At 39.2% G+C, this 11891-nt stretch overlaps 1 protein-coding gene across 1 annotated transcript in view; it reads left to right on the forward strand.

The window, feature by feature from the left end:
- Positions 1-10138, forward strand: part of LOC122084372 (GTPase Der) — a 43751-nt gene extending 33613 nt beyond the window's left edge. The window contains exons 10-12 of the mRNA XM_042652572.1: positions 3324-3474; positions 3653-3818; positions 9651-10138. Coding sequence (XP_042508506.1) covers positions 3324-3474; positions 3653-3818; positions 9651-9724 — 391 coding nt within the window. The 3' untranslated portion in view covers positions 9725-10138. The remainder of the gene's footprint in view (positions 1-3323; positions 3475-3652; positions 3819-9650) is intronic.
- Positions 10139-11891: the final 1753 nt, after the last annotated feature.

The raw sequence follows: 11891 nt of genomic DNA on the forward strand, positions 1-11891 counted from the left end.
AAAAAAAAAAAAAAAAAAATCTGCTGAGTTTCAACACTTCTAATGAGCAGGATTTTCCAAAGATCTTAATATCTGCAACACTCCAGAAAAAAGCGGAGGAAACTCCTTTAAACTTATTATGATTTATGACCGCACAATTAAAGTTTGGCTAGTTGCCAGACCTTTTCAAGGCAGTGGATAAACTGAGAGAAATTTATGGTTTTACTAGCCAAACAATAAGGTACAGGTCTGGAAATTTATTGGGTTGAATGAAAGTTTCAAAGCAGGTTGATTTTATGGATGGGATTGAATTGGTCAATTAATAGCATAAAGAAATTATGGAACAACAACATGCAAGGAGTGGGATTTTCAGGAGCATAGAACTAGAATCAAGTTCAGAAGAATCAAGAAAATAACATGAGAAATGGAATTAGAGATTTGCTTTGGATTTATGTTTGTATCAGGCAGAAAAGGTGAGCAATATAGCATTAAAATTGAGCATGGATCAGCACTGAACAAATCTTGAAGAAGCTGCAAAATGCTATCACACCAACACTAATCAGCACGTGATATAGTATAATTCCCATCAAGATTAGACTACAAGCCAGCAATCATATGAGTTGTTTGTTCTATGACAATAAACATCTTCCTGATGTCTTCTCAGTTACTTCACCGAGTTGGCCAACTATGGGTTTAAAACCTTTTTGTTTTATCTTTGGAAAATCTGTCCTTTTGAGTTACTCTCAAAAGAATGTTTCCAAAAAGGAATAACATAGAGTTTTGATAAGGTTTTGCCACTGTAGCCCCTTGACATGATCTGGACTCACATGGTCTACATATTATCAGATGAAGCAAGTCCTAGAGGCAGAAACCCCCTGATATCAGCTTAGGTCACTACCACCAACTTAATGAGGTCCTCTATCAGCTTAGGTCAACATGACAATTAAAATAGGTATCTAGTCGACAAAAAGTTTAGAAAATGCTTTGGGCTGTCCCAGAGTTTGTCCATCACAATTGCCTTAGGTGTGTGTATGTGTGTGTGTTTCTGTTACTTGCTTATGACATCACAATAATTTGACGACTTCATATCTAAGCTTTCTTATTCTTCCTATATTAGTTCAACTTTCCGAAGGATAAAAAGGGCCTCTCTTAATAGTGTCCCTTGCTAAAAGATTCCTGGCAGAAAAAAGAAGGAAAAAAGAAAGCATTGAAGATTATGTCTGGTGGTGTTACTCTCATCTGTGCTTTTTAGTTGATCAGGGAAGTTGATCCAGCAATACTGGGAAATATTCTACGAGTGGAACCATGGTGGTCTTGAAATCTGAACGTTTTATGTCCTCATTACTCTTTATCTCAGTTCTATAGATGTAGTGGTCTGGGTCTGGCTAGTTCTTTTATAATGTTCAAAGCTGCTAATTCTTACTACCATTTTCACATCTTGGGTCCCATAGTTGTCAAGGAGCCTAGGCGAACCAAAGCGGTTGAGGTGGAAAAAATTCAAGGCGAGTAGGCGACACCAGCAAAGCCCCTAGACATCACCAGGGCGACCAAGGCGCCACAGGATGAGCTGCCGCCTAGGTGACGCCTTGACAACTGACACACTGAAATTTTGCCATTGTTTGGAATCCTAGCTTGAAGTTGGATTGCAGTGGTGATCATTGCCCCAGCCAGCTTGGAATTTACTTCAGATTTGAGAGACGAAAATCAACCCACCGGTTTGGTGTTAGGTTCTAGTTTTGCTCATTTACTTGGGAATCATCCAAATGAAAAATTGATACAAGAAGAATTTTGTATACATATATCACACACGATGTTTTTACAACTGTTATCAGCCTAGTTATGCATTCAAACAAATCCCTAAATGTCATACCTGGAACCTCAAACTCTATTAAACTCTGTGAAGGTTTTGGAAGATGAAACCACCATATGAATGGCTGCTGGAGATGCAACCCCTTTGTTAATGCATGTAAGAGAGAGAATGCAGAGAAAAATTGAGGATGCTGGAATGATCATTGGAGATGCTGGACTTTCAGAGAGAGCTCATCGAAGTTGCAGGGATTGCTGGAGGATTATATAGACATTGTGGGTTCAAAGTCTGCTGAGCGATTGCCGGATTCCTGAAGTTGCAAAGCGAGAAATAAGTAAAACTCGGATCAGATCATTATCGGCCAAGACTGATCCACTGGTACTGACTAGGGGTAAAATGGTAATGAAAACTTATTTTTATTAAAAACCAGGGGTAAATTCGTCTTTCTCAGTCTGATCCAAGGCGATCCGGATAGGTTATCAGTCAAGACCAATCCCGAAACCAATACCAAGTTTTAAAATGATCCAGATTGGTCATCGGTCAAGGCCGATCCTGAGACCGATACCAAGTTTTAAAACCTTGGTCCTTAAGGCTCTCAGCATTCCCATCAAGTGATTCCATCGAAACCTGTCTGCGTAGAAATTTTTTTTTCCCTTTTGACTTATCATAACACACGCACATGCACGCGTAGTGGGTCCCATAAACCCTGATGTGTTTTTGTTGAAAGCGGAGATCCTTCTTGATTTATAGACAGAGGAATGGTAACATACTAATTGAAAAAGGCATTCCTTTGTTTATTCTACAAAACAAATAGGAATGAGCAACGTAGATGTAGCTTGAGGAGAGCTCTAAGCAAGTACTTGCATTTGGTGCATTATCTTTTCATGTGTCTTGGAGTTAGTGCTGCTGTTTTTTGGTCACTCGTTGTCCCATACCTATTTGTAGCTGATGTTTTCTTTCTATAATGCAGTCCATTATTCTTTATGAAAAGAAAGGAAGGAATCACTGAATAGCATTCATAGAAGCCAATATTGTCTGTTAAACACCTTATTGCTAATGATTGACTCTCACTGGAACCAAAAAATAAAAGGATACCTGTTTATTATGTGCAAATACATTAGAAAGCAAAGATTTGATAATGGTGAAGGTGGAAAAGCATGCCATTCATAAAAGGCTTCCCACTTTGAGAGATCTATTTATGCTATATGTTAAATAAGTGTATTATGCTGTAGGGGTATATCTATTCCTACAGTATTATTGTTGTTGGCGGTAATGGCGTAATGCTTCTTTCAGGTAATCACGATAGGAGATTATTCCTATCGTGATATGTCTCTTCTCTCTCTCTTCTTTTGCTGTGTACATTGGTTGTTTGTTGGATTATCTCTTACTACATGGTATCGTGTATTATGCTGCAGGGGTATAATAGTCTATATATATATATTTATGGACCACTTTATTACCTTTTCCTTAAAGAAAAAACTGATAGATAACTTAGATATTAATTTGATTTAGTTTAGTCATCAATAATTGGCCTCAGGATCATTGTTGCTGCTGGCATGGTTGAAAAAGAAAGGTCAAGAAGGCTTGGTACTTCCATATTGAATCAAGTTGTACAAGAGGCAATAGCTTTTAAAGCACCTCCAAGGACCAGAGGTGGAAAGAGAGGGCGTGTTTATTATAGCACTCAGGTACATTTGATATGCAGCACTGAACCCTACATTGGTTTGGTGTATGAATATAAATCTTGTCTTTGAGAGATTGCAGCATTTATGTGTATGGATGTTTTAACATTCCTTAATTGAAGCTGTGCATTCTTCTTTATTAATTACTTACAGGCATCAAATCCACCTGAATTTCCTTGTACAGGCAGCAATCCGTCCTCCTACTTTTGTTTTCTTTGTTAATGATGCAAATCTTTTCCCTGAAACATACCGGCGTTACATGGAAAAGAAGCTACGTTCAGATGTAGGATTTTCTGGTACACCAATTCGGCTTCTATGGCGTAGTAGAAGGACAATGGAAAAAGGCGAAGGTTAGTTGATGAATATTTCTTTAGTCCTGAGCCTATTAATTGTTAATTTCATGGTCATAGTTCTCAGTTTATGACGAGAGGAATCTGTTCTACAACAACTGACTTATCCCAACTAATGGGGTTGGCTACATGGATCGTATAAAGTAAAAAAAGAATAGTAAAAGTAAAAGGAAAGTAATAGGAGAGGAACACTACAAGTCCAAGGATTAAAGTATCAGTATCGGTTGGCTAAATTTAAGATATGTATCAGAGGGTATCGTATCGTATCGGAGATATGCTAAAGACAAAGAATTAAAGTATTAGTATTGGTGGTCGACCCTAAATTTAAGATACATATCAGAGGGTATCGTATTGTATTGTATCGTATCGGAAAAACACTAAGATATGCTAAAGATCAAGGATTAAAGTATTAGTATCGGTCGCTGTATTGATCGGCTAAATTTAAGATAAGAGTATCTTATCGTTTCATATTGGAGATGCACTAAGATATGCTAAAGATCAAGGATTAGAGTATTAGTATCGGTCGGTTAAATTTAAGATACATATCGGAGGGTATCCTATTGTATCGGAGATACTTTAAACCATGAGAGTAGCCTGGTGTAATGTTCATACACACTTTGTCAGCTCTTCACAAAGAAATGCATTCTTGACATCTAGTTGTTGTAGCTCCCAACCTCGGTTCATTGCATAGGAGATTTGAACTCTAACTGTGTTCATCTTGGCAACAAGAGCAAAGGTCACTTGGTAATCAATCCCATATGTTTGAGTAAATCCCTTGGCAACCAACCTTGCTTTGTATCTCTCTACAGTCTCATCAGTGTTGTGTTTAACAATGAAAACCCATTTGCAGCCAATTGGTTGCTTTTGTAGTGGAAGAGTAACCAAGTCCCATGTGCCATTTTTGTGAAGTTCTCTCATCTCCTCATTCATTGCCTCCTTCCATCTAGGTTCTGTATTTGCCGCCTACCAAGTCTGAGGAATGGAAACAGAAGACAAGGAAGACACAAAAACACGAGATGGAGACAGGGCATTATAGGGCACAACATTGGAAATGGGGTGTTGAGTACAAGTCCTATTACCTTTTCTATGAGCGATAGGAACATCAAGGGACTGATCAAAAGTGGGGGGAAAAGAGATCCCTGGAACTGCAAGGATTAAAGTATCGGTATCGGTCGAATTCAAGATACTTATTAGAGGGTATCATATCGGAGATACTTTAAACCATACCTGGGAGAGTAGAATCAGGATCCGAAAGCAGTTGAGTAGCAGTGGTAGTATGAGTAGTTGTGTCAGTTCTCCTTTTCTTACGAGAGAACACCTGTATCACTGGACCATCTTGCATTTTCAGCTGAACCTGTTGCTCCCCCTGAATGGGAACCTCTTGACAAATACCCAGTAGTTGTCTCTCTTGTATCCCTCTCAGTTTTATCCCTGTCATCCATAGGGAGAAGTCAAGGACCATCAAATGAAGGAATCTATAGAACCTCTTCACTACTAGAAAACTCCCACCTGAAGAGGTGAGTAGTAAGCCTATGTCTCATGAAAGATCACATTTATAGAAACAAAGAGTCATCGAGGATGATGATAACACTTGTATCCTTTCTGAGTAGGAGTTTTAGCCAACGAAAATGCACCTGAACCCCTAAGGTCAAGCTATCCAGGAACCTGATGAATACGAACAAAAAAAATAAAGCCAAACACCTTAGGCGGAACAACAAAGGCATGTGATCCGGATAACAGCTCAATAGGGGACCTGAACCCCAACATTCGTGAAGGCATCCTATTAATAAGATATGAAGCAGTAAGGACAACCTCACTCAAATAAGGGTCAGGTACCTGCATCTCAAACATCAGAGAGCGAGCAACCTCAAGCAAGTGTCTATTCTTACTCTCTGGAACCCCATTCTCCTCTTGGGTAACAACACAACTCGTCTGATGAATAATTCTATGATCAACCAAATAGGATTTAAATGAACTATCTACATATTGCCTGCCATTATCAATACGCAAAATCCTAACCTTAGCATCAAACTAAGTCCTAACCATGCAATGGAATTCGCTGAAGCACTTAAACACCACCCTCTTATGATGCAATAAATAAATCCAAGTAGCATGAATATTGCAATCAATAAAAGTGAAACCATCTATATCCAGATACATAGACACGGCAGGAGGGCCTCAAACATCATAGTGAATTAAAGAAAAAAGAATACTTCTATTACCAAAAACAAGATAAACAAGTAAACTTGTCCTGAATACTGTGTTTAACTAAAGCAGGAAATAATCTAGATAAAGTTCCCCATGGGGGGGTGATCAAGACTGCGATGCCAACTCAAGAGCTCAGATGAAGTCGTATGAAGTGCCCTTGAAGGTCCAGTGTCCAAGAAATAGAGACCACCACTCATTCTACCATTGCCAATCGTTGCCCCCATAACCAAGTCCTAAAACACACAATGAGTAGGAAAGAAGGTAACCTTACAGTTCAAATCTTTAGTAATACTATCAATTGCCAATAAATTAGTAGAAAATTGATGAATATGAAGAACGGGGGTCAGAGACATAGTAGGTGAGCACCTAATGGAACCCGTCCCAGCAATAGAAGGGAACCATTCTACCCGAACCTTGGTGTTACCTGAGGAAGGAGAATATGTAGAAAGAAATGTGGGCAATCCGGTCATGTGATTAGTAGCCCCAGAGTCGAGTATCCAAGCCTGGGAAGCAACAGATGCACGATAACTACAAAAGATAGTACTGGGTCGAGTGAGAGGCAATAATGGCTGGCAAAAAGGAGGCAAAAACAATAGTAGAGTATCTCATCTGAGTCATCATATTACGTAGCATAGTCATCTCGTCGTTAGAGGAGGAACCTGAGGGACCTGGAAATCGGTGTTATCAGCAAATTTAGACTGATTTTCTTGAGACTGAGAGGACTTTCCACGAACTTGATTAGCAGGTTGCCCATGAAGCTTCCAATAAGTCAACCTAGTGTGGTGCCCCTTACCACCCACAATAGGCACACTTAATGACATATTTGTCAGTGGAGGGAGGAGCAGGGGTCCTAGCATTAGAACCAGTAGAGCCCTATACAGACAATAAGGCAGAGCAATCCTGAGAGACAAGCTGGAGCATCTCAGATTGCCGATTTTCTTTTACGTGGATTAGTGAAAAAGCCTATTCAAGACTAGGGAACGGGTGACGATTAAGGACATTGATACTAATCTGATCAAATTCCATATTTAAACTTGCCAAAAAATCACAGGCATGTACCATCTCCTCACGCTTCTTAAAGCCTACAACATCAACATCACAGACAGGCTGATATGTCTCATAGTAGTCAATCTTATTTCACATACCACAGTTCAGAATAATATTGGGACACTGTGAGTTCCTTCTGGGTAGCCCTATGAAGCTTTTTTCACAATTCAAAGCACTGGGCACAAATGCCCACTTGAGAATACATTCCCCTCACAACCTTCTAGATATGGGTAGTAGTATCAAGCAATAAATAACCCCTCACAATGGATGGGGTCATTGAATTTATAAGGTAGGACATTACCATGTAGTTGGCGGCGTCCTACTTGTCCTGAGGAGAACCAGCAGTAGTAGGGCGACCGCTAGTACTTGTAAGATATTTGGCATAGCCACGGCCAGCAATAGGCAGGTAGTTTTGGAGCAGGACCAAATTAGATACTTGCTCCTATCCAACCTGATGGAGGTAACAGGTAAGGTAGGATAATTGCCATCAGAGCCACGAGTCCTACCATCCTGAAGGGATGATGTCCCAGAGTCTTCAGTCGCCATGGTTGCTGATCCCAAGAATAATCATAAGGAAAGGCACCAGACCAGATCTAATGAAGCATAGGGATATGGATCAAACACATGACCAAAAAAGGGCCTTCGGTGGGAGAACACTCACCACCGAGGGAGAGACCCTAAAAAGGGCAAAAGAGGAAAACCGCTAGTTGTGGGAGGTGAAGGATATGAGAAGGTAGGAGTCGCGAGAGAGAGACAGAGAGAGAAAGTCGTGCAAAGGGTATGGCAGCGGTGGTTGGCAGTGAGGGAAACCGCAAGCGAGAGAGAGGCGCTAGGTGGTGGTCTACGGAAGCGCTAGGCGGCAGGGTTCGACGGTGAGGAGGAGATGGCAGAGGCTCTAGGCAATTTGCATGGGGAGAGAGAGAGAGAGAGAGGGGGGGCAGTGGTGATGGTTAGGGTATTTTAGAGAAGGAGAAATAGAGAATAGGTTTTCTCTCTAACCTGCTCTGATACCATGAAGAATTAGGGAGAATGTGACTTGTGCCAATTATGAGCTTAAGCCTCTCTATTTATGATAAAGTAAAACCCTAAATGGGCTTAAGGGTGTCCACTTGGATAATACCCCTAAAACCCATTAATTACAATATAACTCATTATTCAACAATCCTCATCAGCGCCTAGTATCTTGCCTACTTTCTTTCTTAAAATACATTTCTCATCTCTTCATAATGTCCTTGTCTCTTGCTAGCATTTTATCATCATCTCTTTTAATACATCTCGCATGGTCGAATTCTCTACTCTTCATCTCTCGTTTTAGCAATTTTATAGATGTTCTCCTCCTTCCTTTGTGTTGAGATTATTATAAATATCTTCATGTTTCTTCGCCCTTGATAGAAAATGTTCTATTGACTGAAAATATGGTCTTAAAACCAGTGTTGTTAAAAACAGCCAGGGCAAAATAGTTTAGGTCCAGCATCCAGTGTCCTGACAGTCTTTCGAAAATATAAAATAATGCAACAAAAAAGAAAAAAAAAAAAATAACTTGTTCAAAATTTTCATCCTAGGTTCACAAGTAGTTTTGTAGTTCTGGCCTGGTAACCGCCATCCCAAGCATCCCCAGCGCATCCGTACATCGCTTTAAAACACTGTTTTAAATAGAATGACACAGTATCTGGTTTAGCCAATAGCATTTAGTTTGGACGAGACACAGTTGAGTTGAGTAATGTGTTCTCTTTGGTCTTTGATGGATTACTGATGGAGCGTTTGAGCGGCCAAGGTATCTCTCTTTTTGAAAGGAGGACGGGTATGTTAGTTGGGTTGTCTTTCAAAGGAAGATTGATGACCTGATATCTTATGCAAGACTCTGAGGTTGCTGAAAAAATGACTAGAAATGTCTGCCACGTGACGCAATAACACTGCACCTCTTGGCAAAAGAAAGCTTTTCTTGCTTTTTTCTTTAAAAATTTTAAGGTTGTTGCTAGCTCTACTCTGGATGAGAATCCAATAGTTGATAAGAGCATAGAGTTGATCAATAGGAAGCTGGCAGATCCAGATGGTTGCCTCGGTAATGAATAGCTCAGATTTTCCATGTCATCCTCCACGTAGCGATGGAATGGGCAGGGCTTAGCCGGTGCCCCCACTCCACCGATAGAGTATGGTATTTTTTTGGGTTTGGGTTGGTTAGATAATTTCAAAAACCATACGGCACTGCCTTGATTAGTGTACTAAATTGATGAGCCCCTTGCATATTTCTGGCATGGGGCAGGTTTTCATTGAGCAATATTGTGACCAAGCAACACGACCCTAATTCAAAATTTATGAATCTTGATTTGGTGATAGAAGCCAAGCTTTTTGTTTCAACTCTTCAATACTGTCCACTTAGAATTTTACATTTAACATATATAGTCTATTATACAAAATTTAGCCATGGAGATTACCTCCATTTTCTTCATCCAGACCTGCCAACATCAACTCCATACCCATTGTGCTTTGGACTAATCTCTTAGAGATTCACTGTTTTAAATTTCAAATTTTGACGACTGCACGCAAGAATCTTAGTTTCAATTGATTTATTTTCAGGAAAAACTGCAGCCACAAACATCCAAGTTCCTCCAGCACACCGGGATAGAAATTTGGCTGTAACAAGAAGTTGAATGAAAAACTACTTTAGATGGCTTCCGCTGATTTATTTTCAGGAAGAACTGCAGCCACTCCTCCAGCATAGTAGGGTTGAAAATCTGCTGCACCAAGGTGATATAATGTATTTTTGTTGGACCATTGCTACTCATCATGTTGAAATTTTGAAATCTGAGAAGTTAAATGAAGTGACTATGGTGCTGCCATGTGGTATTTCTCATCAAATCACAGAAGGTAAGAATGAAGTGGCCTTGTTACAAAACGTCACTCGAGTTTTGTAGTGATGGGACTTTGTTGTCACTTTTATGGGATGGTCTAGTTGTAATTATGTTGTAATAAGTTATAATAAAAATTAAGAATTGTACTTGATGAGAAAAAGATTACAGCGCAAATAAATAAAGTTATCTGATTATATGATCTTCATATCCAAATCATGAGTACCCGAACTTTTCAAATTGCATCCAACAGGTCAGATGGTTTGGTCCAACGGACCCACACACACAAACACAAAAAAAGAAGGAAAATTTCTGAGTTATATATATATATATATATATATGGGGGTTATTTCAGAAAAAAGGGAAGAGAGAGATAGACACAATGGGTGCTTGCATACTTGATATCGGCGGCATACCCAACCTTTTTCCATATATATATATATATATATATTTTAAAATATTTCTCGTGTCTGTTTCATGTCTTGTGCACTTCCTAAGTGAAATAACTGTTAAAGTATTGACAGAACAAGATTTACAGTTTTGTTGATCATCAGTTGAAACATTCGGATGGTATTTGGAAAATGGTTTTGGCCAAATCCAGCATGGGCACGCTGTCAATGGTCAGAGGTACAATGGTTTCTTGTCTGCTACTAGTTCATTCGAAATCCAAAATTCTAGACTGTTGGATATGTGTCCATAAACTCAATATTAGTATTTTAATTGATATTAATTCTCATTATGTATGATAGTTTGTGCTCTAGCATAAAACTTTTAAATTGTTTGTAACTAAGGTGGTACTGTACGCTTTTTCTTAAAGGAGAATTTATAGGAAATCCAACTCATCCGTATATCATTTCGAAAAAACCAATAAATAGACTATATAGTCATTACATAACTTCTCCCTACACTCTTCCTATACTATTACAACTATTCCTCCCCATAAAGAATGGACTTGTCCTCGAGAGTCGAGACCCCAATCTGGAAATGGCCTTGTATAGGACTCTTAATCTTCTTTTGTAGCTTATTCAAGAGTCATCACTTCGTCATCATAGGCCTCGGGGAAAAACTTCTTACATTGATGTTTGAGGATGAATTTCTCATTGCAGTTATAGCATAGACCATTCGTGCTATTGGGGATTCCTCTCTCCTAGATTGGTTTTGATAATAACAAACAAGTGGCATATCTAACATAAGTTGGTTTTAAGCCTTGAGTAACACATCTCTTCAATGTGTTACGGATGCTAATACCCAAAGCATTACTCTGTTGCTCAAACTGGGTTGGAGATTGATTAATGTCTATGATTTTTTGTTTGGGTGTATAAATAATTCATTACCAAGCGAAAAAGAAAGAATACAGCCCTTAGAAAGGGGAGGGAGAAGGAAAACAGAACTATCTCAGAGGGAAGAACTATTCCTGATGGTGGAGTTGAGGAGCTCCCAGGAGTTTACAATATGATAATTTTTAGGGGAGGGGTTACAAGTGGAAGTATCGTGCGAGATTTTAGCCTTGACATCAAAGATGAAGGAGCCCCAAATCTTATCAAGAGGACGAGAGTTAGAGGTCCATTTCTTATGATTTCTTTCCATCCAGATCTAGTTTATTGTAGCGCAGAAGGCTTGTCTTCCCACAACATCACATATAGACTTTTCCTGAAATGTCTATGATTTTACGTGTTAAATATTTTGCCAGGACGTTGACTATCGATTTTATAATTGCCAGAAGGATAAGATCTTGAATTTGGAACATCTCTTCTATTCTTCCTCTTCTTTATAAAATTGTTGTTCGCCAAATTAGCTCAAGTAATAACATTTTTGGCATGACCCTTGAATCCCTTTTCTCTGTTTACAACAAATCCTGATTAACTACTACCCCCACTTTAAACCCCGCTCAATATAGGTTTCGGACTTCATTTCTTTCAATTCTTGGGTTCTTGAATTGCTATCATCTGTTCTCTCTCCTAACCTTGTC

This window comes from Macadamia integrifolia, chromosome 7 (genome assembly GCF_013358625.1).
Source record: "Macadamia integrifolia cultivar HAES 741 chromosome 7, SCU_Mint_v3, whole genome shotgun sequence".
In the NCBI taxonomy this organism is placed as follows: domain Eukaryota; kingdom Viridiplantae; phylum Streptophyta; class Magnoliopsida; order Proteales; family Proteaceae; genus Macadamia; species Macadamia integrifolia.